At 40.4% G+C, this 14,905-nt stretch overlaps 1 protein-coding gene across 1 annotated transcript in view; it reads left to right on the top strand.

The window, feature by feature from the left end:
* MYLK4 (myosin light chain kinase family member 4) overlaps positions 1-14,905 on the top strand; it is a gene marked incomplete at its 3' end in the record, with an annotated part of 173,188 nt that overhangs the window by 12,968 nt on the left and 145,315 nt on the right. Inside the window, exons 4-12 of the mRNA XM_080609674.1 lie at positions 735-754; positions 4,679-4,784; positions 5,580-5,673; positions 6,785-6,894; positions 8,029-8,170; positions 10,547-10,617; positions 11,360-11,488; positions 12,003-12,155; positions 12,509-12,581. Coding sequence (XP_080465800.1) covers positions 735-754; positions 4,679-4,784; positions 5,580-5,673; positions 6,785-6,894; positions 8,029-8,170; positions 10,547-10,617; positions 11,360-11,488; positions 12,003-12,155; positions 12,509-12,581 — 898 coding nt within the window. The remainder of the gene's footprint in view (positions 1-734; positions 755-4,678; positions 4,785-5,579; positions 5,674-6,784; positions 6,895-8,028; positions 8,171-10,546; positions 10,618-11,359; positions 11,489-12,002; positions 12,156-12,508; positions 12,582-14,905) is intronic.

The raw sequence follows: 14,905 nt of genomic DNA, 5'->3' as shown, positions 1-14,905 counted from the left end.
TGCTTTAGAAGGTGAAGTTCAAGTCAAAATGTCTGGTTAATATAAATACTAGTGAAAATCCAGCCAAATACAAAAGAGTAAAATGAGTTTATCTCTCTGGTCTGAGCTCTAAGCTGAAATTAAAACAATCTACCATACATGGTGCTAACAGTGTGCTTTGGTTGTTTGCTTGAAAAAGGTTAGGAACATGAGAATTGTGTTGGACTAGCCTTCATTTCTGAGAATTCTCCATTGTTGTATTTGTATACTGCAGCATCATATAACCTATGATCAAGCTGTGTATCAATTGGGAATTAAGTTACTGCAAAATGCAGTTACTTAAATGATAACATAAAACCATAAAACTTTGCTCAGGCAATTAAACTGTAATTCTTTGCTGCATTGATATATAGTCCTTCAGTGATGAACCAGTTCAAGCTCTCACAAACCTATATGAACACAGTGAAATTCCAATGTTCTCCCATTGCTTTAAAGATGAGATTGATAGCGAAATGTTAAATTGAGAAGAGCTTAGGTGAGGATTTCAGTAGTGGAGAAACACTTTGCTGTCATGATTAACTTAGGGGTAATTTTTATTACTCAAAGTGAGTATTAAAACAATGTATTTTACACCATGAAGGAAAATAACCTAATGTTATTTGAATGCAATATACTGTAGGCATTTTTTACCTATGTTTCTAAATTTGCTCTGATTTAAATGTACCCTGCACTAATGCCGTGTTTTGTCCTTGCAGGTGTAAAGGCTGCGAAAAAGGTACAGGAAATTATAGTTGAGTCACTGAGCAGACCTTCCAATTTGAATAATAGTGGCAGCAGTAAGCATGGATTGAATGATGGAGGCCTAATCAAAGATGATCACAAAAAGAGCAGGATAGATGCAGAAAGTGCTGATGGCACATGTAAAACTAAAAAAGAAAAAAAAGCTCTTATAGGAAGTATTCCTAAAGGCAAAGCATTTGATTCCACTGTAATGATCAGAGAGACATCTGTAGAAGAGAATGATTTCATGATTGTAATTAGTAGGGGGAAAAGGTGTGCATGGTAGCTCTGGCAGGAAGCAATTGTTCATGGGCCATATCCTAAGGTGATGGGAAATAACAGGGTTCTGTTTGCTGCCGTCTTAGAGGCTTCAGTTCTGGCACAAACTAGTCATGACTGATGTGCTTCTGCCACAACTACTCCACAAATACTGTCCGCTTTCCCTCTTCTTTTAACAATAGGGCTAAAAGTCCTAAGTTTAAACTGGTGGGAGAAATTTTGTCATCTGTGGCAAAATTGGCTGACCCGTGGAAGTGCTGAGAACATGTGTTAAAACAGAATCTGCAATGCTCTGGGTGTAGCCTGCAAAGCAGCTTGCTCATATTCATACTATTGCAATCCGAAGTGAGAACAACTGCAGCCTATAAAATAAAAAAATATATTTTCGTGTGGAAGCCTGACTGAAGCTGTTGAACAGTCAGAGAAATGTTGCTTGTGCACCAAACTCTGAAGCAGTGCTCACCAGCGTAAGGCAGAGATTTCTATTATTAGACCTCCAGCTTGAGAATTTCACTGCCTATCCTTGTATATGAAATGATGATACATAAGAGGATGGCGTGAAGGATTTGAAGTTGTATGTGTGTGCATGTGCATGCATAGGACTGAAAATTAATTGCTTTGCTTTGGGAATGGGGGGAGAGTAGGAAATGGAAACATTTCTTAAATGTTCGTGCTAGGCTCTTGTAGCAGGAAACAGTAGTTAAAATTTAAACTTAAAATTTAGACTCCGTAACCTGTCCTGAGCTCTGGCACATTATTAAGGATGACGTGAAGGTTAAGAGTGTCTCTCTTGGAGCATCTTTAATCTGTAATAGGAAGTCATACTTGAATAGAGAGAAATCCCCTCTGGTGTGCAGGAAAAAAAAGTAGAGGGTCTGTCAATGGGAAAATCTTGAAGCTTAAAACTTAGGCATAGTTTCGAAGAGGCACTCTGGCCTCTTTAGAACTCATCCTTGCTCAGATTTTAGGAACATTTGGGAGCCGAGCTTTCAGAGAGACATTTTCTTCTGTCACTTACATGCCCTTACAAGGGCCCTTGGAGTGTGTGTTACTAGAGTGAAATTCTGCCTTTAGGGTAGAAGTTTCCTTGGCATTTTGTGGGTCTCAGTAATACACAAAGGCACATATTTAAGGTTGTGCAGTTCAAATTCTGCAGAATCCCAAGTAAGTGGCAAACTTCCAGAAGCCCCAGCTTTTCACAATTCCTTGACCATGAACTAACTTCCTGACCATGTAAGTTATTAACACTGTCAAAAAAAAAATTCTAGGTACACAGCTGGTGTCCTGAAAAATGGACATCCACTGTGAATAAGGACAATCTACTGCTACATTAATGACCAAAGTGTTCCTGCCAGCTACATGCTGTCATGGGTTATATTTGTTTGTGTTTTTAATCATTTTCACTGGAGTAATGAATGGTTTTAAAATTGCTCAACAAGCCTCGCACAAAAGGGAGCCGGCATTCCAAACCAGAGAGCTCATGTTGAAACACTGGGGCTCTAGCCCTCCCAACCAGTTGAAGAAGTATTTGTCACCTTGGTCAGCCAGAGGTCACTTTCGGGGATATCAATCAAATGCAAACAACGTGGGTATGAAATCGAAGTCACAACACCCTGCAAAAAATCCAAAGAGAAATTAGGCGTGGAGGGCTGGTGTCCAGCAGGGATTTTGACATCAGGAAGTCAGAATGGTCCAGCATGTGAAGGTCCAGACAATAATACCAGAGACCTGCATTTGTGCCGAAACTCCATAGCTGCGGCAATGTGTTCTTGGGAACCTGTCCCTTCTCTGTGCCCCTCTTTACCTTTTTACCTGCCATCTTTTTTTAACGACAGAAAGTCTTCAGAGCAGCATGTGACAGTTACCATGTGTCCTACCGTACCGGGTCCTGAGCCATACTGGAAATCCCAAGTGCTGCCTGCCAGGGTGAAACTCCCTCCTGTTCACAAGCAATAAATGTGTTTTTTTAAAGGTTTTGACTATGCTGTGGAAAATGACCAGTTGTGTCAATCAGTAGAGGAGGGGATTCTTCACACTGTCCCACACGACATCCTTGTCTCTAAATTAGAGAGACATCAATTTGATGGGTGGACCACTCGGTGGATAAAGAACTGGCTGGATGGCCGCACGCAAAGAGTTGTGGTCAATGGCTCGATGTCCGACTGGAGACCGGTAACAAGTGGTGTCCCTCAGGGATCGGTGTTGGGACCGGTCTTGTTCAACATCTTTGTCGATGACATGGACAGTGGGATTGAGTGCGCCCTCAGCAAGTTTGCTGATGACACCAAGCTGTGTGGTTCGGTTGATACACCAGAGGGAAGGGATGCCATCCAGAGGGACCTCGACACACTTGTGAGGTGGGCTGATGCCAACCTGATGAAGTTTTACCATGCCAAGTGCAAGGTCCTACACCTCGGTGGGAGCAATGCCAGACATGGCTACAGGTAGGGCAGAGAAGAGATTCAGAGCAGCCCTGCAGAGAAGGACTTGGGGGTGTTGGTCGATGAGAAAATGAACATGAGCCGGCTTCAGTGTGTGCTCGCAGCCCAGAAAGCCAACTGTATCCTGGGCTGCATCAAAAGGAGCGTGACCATGGTCAAAGGAGGTGATCCTGCCCCCCTACTCTGCTCTCGTGAGACCTCACTTGCAGTATTGTGTGCAGTTCTGGTGTCCTCAACATAAAAAGGACATGGAACTGTTGGAACAAGTCCAGAGGAGGGCCACGAGGATGATCAGGGGACTGGAGCACCTCCCGTATGGAGACAGGCTGAGAAAGTTGGGGCTGTTCAGCCTGGAGAAGAGAAGGCTGCGTGGAGACCTCAGAGCAGCCTTCCAGTATCTGAAGGGGGCCTACAAGGATGCTGGGGAGGGACTCTTCATCAGGGACTGTAGTGACAGGACAAGGCGTAACAGGTTAAAACTTAAACAGGGGAAGTTTAGATTGGATCTAAGGAAGAAATTCTTTACTGTGAGGGTGGTGAGGCACTGGAATGGGTTGCCCAGGGAGGTTGTGAATGCTCCATCCTTGGCGGTGTTCAAGGCCAGGTTGGACAGAGCCTTGGGTGGCATGGTTTAGTGTGAGGTATCCCTGCCCATGGCAGGGGGGTTGGAACTAGATGATCGTAAGGTCCTTTCCAACCCTAACTATTCTATGATTCTATGAAAAGCAAAACCTGGAAAGTAGCCTCTTTTAGCTGGCCTAGGGCAGGTCTCTTCCTACCTGACTGGAGAATTACAGTACACAGTCAACTACTAACAGTCCCTGAGGAGGGATGGAGGGGTAATCAGAGAAAAAGCTGAATTCCTTCCAAACAAATTGCTAAGGCCATTTGTGGGCATGAAATTACATTGGCTTAGTCTAGCAGTCTACATTTTGCCTCTTGCTACTGTTATGCAGAAGATGGTAACTTAAGAAAGTCCTTGTCTTAGTAGTGTAGGTCCCCAACAACACCCTGCCTTCTGAGCCAGAGCTCTTGGATCAAGCCTTTTCTTCAATAACAGAAAAAGACTTGTCTATAAAATTTACAGGAGGTGTATTCAGTTCTTAAATGAGCTTAGCTGGGGAGAAGAGGGACTAAAATATGAGATAGACAAGTAGTGCATGTGACCACTATTATGATGTCTGTTTTTTCTTTTGTAGATAATAGTCCTACTCCACCAGCACCATTTGATCACCGGATTGTCTCAGCCAAAAGGGTGGGGATCAGCAGTTATTATAACGTCAGCAAGAATGAAATCCTGGGAGGGTAAGTCAGGTGAAACCAATCAATACGGAAAACAGGGCACAAATTTACATACAAGCATGCAGGAAGGTAAATGGAAACAACATGCCTAACTAGAGCCAAAGTCATTAAAGTCTAAGCTCTAACAGTGCTTTAGAAAGGGGTGAAAACAGCAGGCTGATTTTACTGTGTGGGTGAATTTTGGCTTAAGCTTTGGCATCAGCAGACTTGGTTTATATTGGGTATTGTTCTAGGTCAGCCAGCTGCCCTCAGGCTTTATGACGGTGCTCCTAGGATGCTGTAATGCTTTACCTCACATTGCAGCCAGCAGGACGTAGAGACATGTTGTAGTCTTCTTTCTCTCAGTAGGTCCCATCCCTGAAAACACATGCATGTTTTCAGATAGATCAGCAGGCTAAGCTGACAGGCCATGTAGTTGCATTATCTCTCATGCTGACATTGTTTAGGAAAGAGTAATATTGACATTTCTGATGGCAGTATGGTCTTGGGTAAAGCTTTGTTTCATCAGAAGATCACAGATTGCGCACGTAAGCAAGTTGTTATCCTGACATTATGTTGACTTCTCCAGGATTAGTCATTGCATGTTATGAGGCGATCATAGAAGTGGGATAATATCAGCTAGAACAATGGGTGATTTTGGTGTGCGTAACTGAGCAGTAGCAAATCTAATCTACACAACAAAATAGCAATAGAGCAATTGAAATGGGACCTAGTAGGAAGAGGATAATTTCTGATGGTTATAACCTAGTTTACATTCAGTGGCTGATTTATTTTTTTTTCCCTCTTCCCCCCCCCCAGAGGACGATTTGGTCAAGTGCACAAATGTGAAGAGAAAGCAACAGGTCTCAAGCTAGCAGCCAAAATTATAAAAGCAAAAGGTCCTAAACAGAAGGTTGGTAGAATGTGACTTTAGTCTTTTCTTCCCCAGTGGATCCCACATCTTCAGTGCATGTGGTCTACACAACAGATCATGGACAAGTGGCTCACAAGCCATCACACTCATAGGAGCTGCTGGATTACCATTGGCTCTAGTTCTATTTCCCTTCTCCAGAACTTCTAGTAACTCATCAAAGTCCTCTTTTTGGATTTTCTCTCTTACATATTCCAACTTTCTTTTCAGCATTTTGTGTCATTTTGGCTTTCTTTTTTCACCTTCTGCTGTTAATTCTATTAGTTTTCCTTAATGACGAAAACATCTGTCAGGTCTGTGACATAGTGTTATTCCCTCCCAAGCAGACTGTAGCCTTTGCTGCAAAGACTTGATGTCACTGTGAGAAATGCTGATAACAGGCATGATCTGGGTTCCTCGCATCAACACAAATACAGATGAGAAGAATTCATCTGGCCTGTTTTGCAAACTGCATAGCCATCTGGGGCTTGTTTTCACAGGAAAAACATTCATAGCATCCTTCGTGTGACAGCAGTGACACTAATGGCACTCAAGGGTGAGATTTGTCTCAGCTAAGTGGGGTTGCCAAGGGCAAAGCTGATCACCAAGAATCGCCTTCTAGTCAATGGAATGAGATTGACACACCAGAGAATGATTCAGCCCATCCTAAGCTGCACATCTAAAATAGTTAAGCTGAATGGAGGTAGCAGTCTCTCTCCTCTGACTGCAAAGGGATGTTTTGAGGACTGTTCTGGACTTTTCCTATGCAGCTTGATTTTGTATTCCTACAGCTGGTTGAACCAAGTCCTATTCTGCTTTTCTCTTTTCTTCACGTCTCTGAGAACCCACCACTTGTCCATGTGGGCTTTCCCTTCCTTTTCCCCCCAGATAACTTATTACTGAAGCAGTCCCCCACTTGAGCTCTGAGTTCAGTCTAGTAGCTCCTATAGCCTTGACATCTACCACTGCAGGAATAATCAAAGCAAAACCATGTGTTTGGTTGCCATGAGTGAAAACATGAATATAATGTAGATGTCTGGTTCAAACTATGTCCTGTTTCATGTAGCTTTCTTAGAGAAAAGCTTTCTGAAACAATACTCATGACTCTTTACAGGATGAAGTAAAGAATGAAATCAATGTCATGAATCAGCTGAATCATGTGAACCTCATCCAGCTATATGATGCCTTTGAATCTAATAATGACATTGTACTAGTCATGGAATAGTAAGTGTGTTCTTTTCTTTCCCATTCTGTCTTTACCATTTTTACTACAGTTGTCAATTTGCTTCTTACTTTCTCCAGAAATTAGAGCTTCTTATAGGTGGAAGAAAAATGTTCTCAGGGACAACAAAAAAATTAAAAGGAAAATTTTCCTGAAGCAGCCATTTATGCATTTTTTCCAGTGATGTGCTACATTCCTGGTGCTGTAAAACCACTGCTCCATTTGAAGATAGAGCTGTGTTATGTATTTTCTCTTCAGTTTCAAATTTTAACTTTAGTCAGCTAAGAAAAGGTCTTGTCAGAATATCTCCAGTTCTGTGAAGCAAACTAGAAGATGTCTTCCACTGAAGAAGAGCCAGCTGTAGGAGTTGTGCTTAATCCTTATACTGGGTGCCAGAATGGATAAACCTGTTTTTCATGTTGGGTTATCAAGCTAATTAGGCGCAAAATAGCTGCCTTAAAGTCAAGTTAGGCAGATGTTGTCATAAGGAAGCCAAAAAAGACATAACTAAAACATTTAAAGGCATGGCAGAAGGTTCAAAATTCTGTGAATGTGGCTCTTTGGGACATTCAGATAGTCCTCTGAATTTAGTCTAAATGATTAACACATCACAAAAGGGAAATGCCTGTATAGCTGTGAATGGGTAAGCTGGAGGCATTCTGAAATGTGATGAGAAATTAGAAGTAACTTTTTGTTGACTTTAGATAGTTTCAAATTGAAATTTTGGACCATGTCCCTCTTACGCTGTGATGGATTTAAAGCTAAATTAAATATATTTTTGACAATTCTTTAAATGCAGATTCTCCAGCATATTATCTTGGTTTTCCATGTGACTTCATTAATTTTACTGGTATAAATGATGACACAAGATAGCATAAGGTTCAAATTTCCAGACATTCATGGGTATCAATGGATGGGAGATTGGACTCTCAGACCTTTAAGAAGTTCAGGCCAGTATGCAGCAGAACCCAGTTCTTGAAAAGTTCAGGTCAGAGTACAAGCTCATGTTATATACCTGCCTTACTAAATTTGACTGTAAATTATTAAAATAGTCAGTAGCATAAATTCTGTATTACTGTAACTGTATGGGATTGGATTTGGACTTGGTTACCAAGTTACTGTCTTTCTCTCATCAGTGTGGAAGGAGGAGAGTTATTTGACCGAATTATTGATGAAAACTGCAATTTGACAGAGATGGATACTATCTTGTTCATAAAACACATCTGCGAGGGAATTCAGTACATGCACCAAATGTACATTCTTCATTTGGATCTCAAGGTAGAGAATTGAGATGTATGTTTTGTGCAATGACAGCTGTGGAAATTCTTATTCTTAATGGTAAGCCATAGAGCTTAGATTCCCGTGGCAGAAACTACAAAGGGCCTTATTCTGCTTTCCTTAGACCAATGTGTATTTACTTTAACCACATCGAGATCAGTTAAATTACTACAGGAGTAAGTAAATTAGACAAGAATTGTGGTCATACGTCATCAAGCCTCATAGCGCTTGAATTTTCCACAGACTGATTTTATGGAAAGCCAGCAGCTGACTACAAGTATCTTGCTATTTTCAATTTTGATATTTGGATCTCAAAATAGCGTGCAAATCTTATTTAATTCAACTGCACAAGATCTCTGTTTTACACATAGGCCATAGGGTTGCAATTATCCCCATTTTTTACCATGCAGAAACCAAGGCATGAGTGAGTGGAACTGAATTCAAGGGTCATTCAGGATCAGTAGAAGTCCTCACATGTTTCTGAGGACTACACTATTCTGTTGTAGTCATGAAAAGGCAGCAATAGATAGCCAGCTTAAGAGAAAATACATTAAAATGTACTTGCTGAAATGAAAGAAATAAATAAAAATAGTCAGTGGCTGATGTAACAAATGCAGAACATCTATGTTGGGTTAGGAAATAATTGCTACTGTATCTGAAAGCCCAGAGAAGGGTGGCAGGTTGCCATGTACTTGCTTAGTTATCAGAACTGTTCAACTGTATACACGAAAAGGTCCCCTCACTTATTTTTGAAAACCAATCCACCAATTGCAAATTCTTACTTTGACTGCTAATGGTTAACTGCCCCCCCTTAGAAAACATTTGTTGTAAAGGTATTTTTCATTAGGTTGTATATTTAAGTTGTCTCTTTCTTCCTTAACCCAAATTTTTACCAAATAATAGGCTCATTTCTTACCTCTGTTCAGTGCAGGAATAAAATGGGATGATGTCTTTAGTTTTATGACTGGCTGTAAAGCTTCCTAGTGATCCCTGAGCTTTGCAACAAAGCAAAAAGAAACAAAAAGTGCACTAGAAGGTTTTCTCTTTGGTGAGATTTTTATTACGGCTGCTGGCTTTGGCTTGTAGTTACTGGGTTAATATAGTACATCTTTAATGTTATTAGCGTATATATTATTGCAGTGGTTAAGCAAATGAGCAGATGGTTGCTGGGACCTGCTTCAGTTGCTGTTCAATGACCAGACTCACTTTTCTCTTTTTTTATAAACATCCAGTTACCTAGAAACCCGCCAAGCAGAAGTTCGCATGGTTCTTTGGGACACATTAAGTATGATCTTGGAGACGGCACAGTTTTAATATGAGGTCAAACTACTGACAGAAAGATACATATACAATCCAAGAAATTCTTCCCAGCGACCTCTTTTCGTGTGCTTACCAGCTATGGCTTCTCCCTTCTGTTTTGCTTGTTCATAGATTGCTGTCAGTAACAAATGAGTTTGGGAAAGAAAGCTTGAAATTGAAAGAAAATCATCCTGACCATAATCATCCAGACCTTAGAAACTATGGACATCTGGTGTTTAAAAGTCCTATGGTGTTTAAAAGTCCTACATGTAAAATGAATTAGCAATGGTGACAAAGGTTAACTAATGTTTTAAGTGTTGAGGCCTGTTTTGTTTCAAAGAGGATTCAGTGAGCAACAAGACAGAGTAGCTATAAAACTGCTGGCAGTGAATATGAGACTGTATTTTAGGTATTTACATTTCAAAGACAATTGGCTAAATTCTGTTCTCAGTCCCTTCTGTATGAATTTGGCGTAATTCTAGGAAGTTAATGGATTCCTGCCAGGGAAGTGAAGAACAACATTTGACCCTATGCAAATCCCCAGAGGGATTTAACCTGTGAATCCTACCTTTTTCTAAAATATCTGAGAAAAGCATAAAGTTGACGTGACTAGCTTAATATATCAGTGTTCAATCAATTACTGCCAGAACATTTGTGAACTCAGAAACTTCAAGCTGTAAGATAAACTTCAAAGCCCAAGAAATTATTATATTTTTTTTTAATCAGTGTCAGCTTATTAAGGTCTGTAAAATCACAGTGCCAGCATCCTGATACCCCACTTTGGAAGTCTGCAGGCTCTATCTCCCTCCCCCTATTTAGTTCTTTATCTGAACTGCTGCCTTATGTCAAATTCAAAAGACAAGGGGAAGAAAAAGCAGTTGCAAGGCAGAGAACACACTACCTCAACTGTTATGTGATAGCAGGGGGAGTACCTATGCAGAAAAATCTGAACAAGAAGGAAAGCAAAAAGTGCTTATGTTTGCTGTGTTTTTAGTATTTTTCTCCCTACAGTTTTCTAGAATCCCATTTTTTGATACTTGTTTCTCCTTAAAAGTATTTTTTGCTTTCTCTTGGCAGCCTGAGAATATCCTGTGTGTGAACAGAGCAGCAAACCAAATAAAAATTATTGATTTTGGATTGGCAAGAAGGTACGTGCATGTGTTCTTGCTAATCATAAGTGAATTAGGAAACAATGAAAAAAGCCATGCATCTCTGCAATGAAATGTGATACATAATGATCTCCTACTGCTCTTAGGACAGATTTAGCATGTCTCTTTTAACCAGGGTTATCTTTTAATAAGGACTTTTTGGAGTAAGAAAGATTTGTTTGAAGCCTTTTTTTTCAGGTAGAAGGTTGAAAGAGGGCTGATTCTGACTTAAGCATGCACATAAGTATCTTGGAACCGCTAAAATGGGCAAAATCAGTGGTACATCTTATCTGGTCTTCTGTCTCCAATGTTTTGAGATTCTTCAAAAAAGAGTGTAAGACACCATGAAGGACTGTTACAACATATCCCATGCTATATCACTTTCTAGTTTAATTAGGTACCATAACTTCAGTGAAGGATTTACTGGTTAAAAATTCCATGCCTATGATATAGAGAAGTCCCAAAAGGATGATGACAGCTGTTCTGAGGAATCCTTGAAATCTGAATTTCTTCCTTTGTTATAGTAGTTTGGGTTTGCCCTAAAGGATGATATGAAGCTTGCAAATATTTTTCATTCTATATATGGGTATATTTATTTTTAATTTGTACCTCTGTCTGTCCTTGTTTTCCTACTGAATTTCCTGTATGCTTCTGAAATCCCTCCAAGTACTAGGCAACTTACTAGATGCAACTTTAATTAGATCTGTAATTGATGTCCTGTGTTAATGTTTCCATTTCCTAGATATCAACCCAGGGAAAAACTTCGAGTTAACTTTGGGACTCCAGAATTTCTTGCTCCTGAAGTTGTGAATTATGAGTGCGTCTCCTTTCCTACGGACATGTGGAGTTTAGGAGTCATTGCTTATATGCTGTGAGTAGGATTCAGTATTTGCTTTGTAAGCTGTTTCTAGGTTTAACTGAGTCAGTAGTCCAAATTTGTTGTTATACTGGAAGATGGACAAAATCTGTACCCAAAATAGAAAATGTAGGCTTCTTTCCTAATTCTGTATTCAGTATTCTCTCCTCTTTTTTAATCACCATTAAGTTTTCTTCTTTGTTTCGTTGCACATCTCTCATGACGATTTGAGCTTCACACTTCCAGAATAACATAGACTGCTTGGTAAGTTCCCAATAGGTATGTGCAAGAGTGGCCAGAAAATACGATCCACCATGAAAGACAGTAATGCTTGGTTTATTAGGAAAGAAGGGTGGCTATTTAAACAAGTAAATAGAGCAGAGAATGTGCATGATCTGGAGAGTTTTTTAGACAATGACATGTTGCAAGATAGACCAGGAATGGCAGAACAGTCGTAAGTGACACATTGGAGGTCGTGTACAGGAAGGGGAAATGATAGGAGGATTGAACATACTTCTTTTTACTTTAGCCTCAGTGGATTGTCTCCATTTTTGGGTGATGATGATAATGAGACCCTCAACAACATCCTGTCCTGTAGCTGGGATTTTGAAGATGAGGAATTTCGAGGTGTTTCTGATCAGGCCAAAGATTTCATCTCAAAGCTTCTCATCAAGGATAAATGGTATATAATCCCTATATCTTTGAAATGTGTGTTCCATGCCATCATGTCACGGTTGTGTCACTTGCGCTGCTGTATTGCAGAACTATCATGACTTAACTATTTTTTTATGTCCACATAGAATATTACAATGCCACTTCATTCATGTTGTCCATTGTGTCCATAAAATGCTCTGAAGTTATCTGAATGCATTTTTGCTGCAAAGCAAAATTTACTTACTTCATGGATTAGCTGCCATCTGGCATAGTATCCTGAAATGACAGCATTGCATGATGGCAGAACATACGACCTGTAGGAGATAATTGAATTGTAAGATTCTGGGAAAAACTCTTAATAGAACTCTGGTTTTCCTTTAGCTGGAGATTAAGTGCAACTGCTGCCTTAAAACACCCATGGTTATCAGACCACAAGCTCCACTGCAGACTCCAGGTCTCTAAATTTAAATATCCTTGTGTATCGTAGATCTGCTGTTGCCTTCTTGTGTTGCCACATCACTCTTTGCTTTAACATTTCTCTTAACTATTTTTGAATCTTCCTTGCTGCTGCATTTCTTGCCACTGTGAGCCATGTGTGTCCCTTTGCTTTATTTTTTGTTACGATTTGCATGCTCATACTTGCTCATCAGTTCTTGCACATCTGATAAGAAATATAAGATCATGCAATTACTAAGTGGATCCATTTCTTAGCAAAATTAGACCTTTTACAAAATAAGCACTGCATTACCATATGAAAAGAGTTTTCCAGCTGGGGATGATTCTGGTTCCTGTTTTGAAAAGCCTTTCAGACTGTCCTCAAGTTCCCTGTGAGTGCTGTTAGATTTCATCCTACCTCTTCCCAAGGGATACCTATCCAACAGAGCTTGGGACCTCACCCTGTACATATCTTTGTGTAGCCAGCGTAGTGGCCAACACAAAAGAAGCAGTTGTTTGTTCACACAAACAATTCAGTTGGGCTGAGCTGAAGGATTAACAAGATTTTAAGTTGTTTTGATTATTCCTCTGTAAAAGTAGTCAGTGAGTTCAGGAGAGCCACACTGTCGATGAGCTTCCTGTTGGCTGATTTTGAGTCCACTCTGGTTTGATGGTTCGTGAGGAGATAATTTTAAACAGGTGTCGTGGTGTAAGCCCAGTTTAAGCCAGGTGTCAGAATCTTCACAGCATTTGGAGTGCAATATTCACTTCCTCCTTTGTCGCAGACAAAGCACATCTATATTAAATAAAATGACTGCTGTATTGCTTAGGACATCTATAGAATCATAGAATCATAGAATAGTTAGGGTTGGAAAGGACCTTAAGATCATCTAGTTCCAACCCCCCTGCCATGGGCAGGGACACCCCACACTAAACCATGTCACACAAGGCTCTGTCCAACCCAGTCTTGAACACTGCCAGGGATGGAGCATTCACAGCTTCCTTGGGCAACCCATTCCAGTGCCTCACCACCCTCACAGTAAAGAACTTCTTCCTTATGTCTAATCTAAACTTCCCCTGTTTAAGTTTGAACCCATTACCCCTTGTCCTACCACTACAGTCCCTGATGAAGAGTCCCTCCCCAGCATCCTTGTAGGCCCCCTTCAGATACTGGAAGGCTGCTGATATATATATATATATCAAGGTGCCTTTTGAGCTGCAGCCATCATTAAGAATTTAGATACCATATTTTTAATTAAAAAAATAAGAGCAAAGTTTATGATGATAATAAAGCAGTAGTACCTCTACTGATGAGGTGGTGTGGGTTCTGGGCAGGATGGACTGAGTAGTGCCCTGACAGCTCTGCCCTTGCAAGATGTTCCTGTTATACAGAGTAAGGATAACAAAAAGTAGTATAAAATGGGAAAAAATAACAATCAAATGAGTTATCACAGTTTTCACTAAAATTTAGTTTTCATTAAAATCTCCCAGAACAGCTATGCCCGTAAGATTATTAGAAGATCTATAAGTGTGCATGCACAGTAAAAATCAGAGAGCTTGTCACGGTTACGTATCTCTTCAGGGGGTTTCATAGGGTACAATTCAAATCCTTTAGTTGGACTCCAGTGAAGCTCTAATTCCTGCCACCTGGGGAAGAAGCTATCTTTTCCAAATGCTGCAAGAACACAGGCTGCTTACCTGCTGTGCTTCTTCCCATCACCAATTTTCTTCTCGGGGAAACCCTACCCTAATAGAAACCTTACAACTCATGTGTTCTTTGTAGCTCCCCCCTTCGTATGTTTTGCTCATATTTCTTGTGCATCTTGAAAAATAGCTTTGCTAAACTTGCTGATTTTGCAGTGTTCCAATATTACCTTTAATGTGATAGATCTTCAATTAATACTGCAGCAATGGCATCTTTCTTATTTTTACCTCCTAGAAGACGGCTAAAGGTGACTCTGTGTCCCAACCACCTCCGGCTCAATAACCTTTCTGAAAGAGCTGCCAAACAGAAGGTTTGTTTCAGGTCTCAAATGTTTCTTCAGACATAAATACTGCATCCTCTGCAGAAGGGATCAGTGGGCAGCTGAAAACCTGGAAACAAAGTCACGGTCCAAACTATATTCACCACCACCATCCCTGCTGTTGTCTGGAAAGTATTCAAAATGTAAACTGGCCCTATCACTTAAACCAAGTTACAGCAATGTGCAAAAAACTTCATCTGTATGAAGCCATATGTGCTGCAGACCCTGGTCATTTTAGAGGGAATGGTTATGCTCCCACTGGCTCTCACGAGGCAGGATTTCACCCAATAATTTTTCAGTGCTGAAAGCTTTCAGGTTT

Source organism: Psittacula echo, assembly GCF_963264785.1.
Source record: "Psittacula echo genome assembly, chromosome: 2".
Taxonomy (NCBI): Eukaryota; Metazoa; Chordata; class Aves; order Psittaciformes; family Psittacidae; genus Psittacula; species Psittacula echo.
The sequence above is the reverse complement of the archived record's forward strand: the minus strand, read 5'-3'. Positions and strand labels throughout refer to the sequence as shown.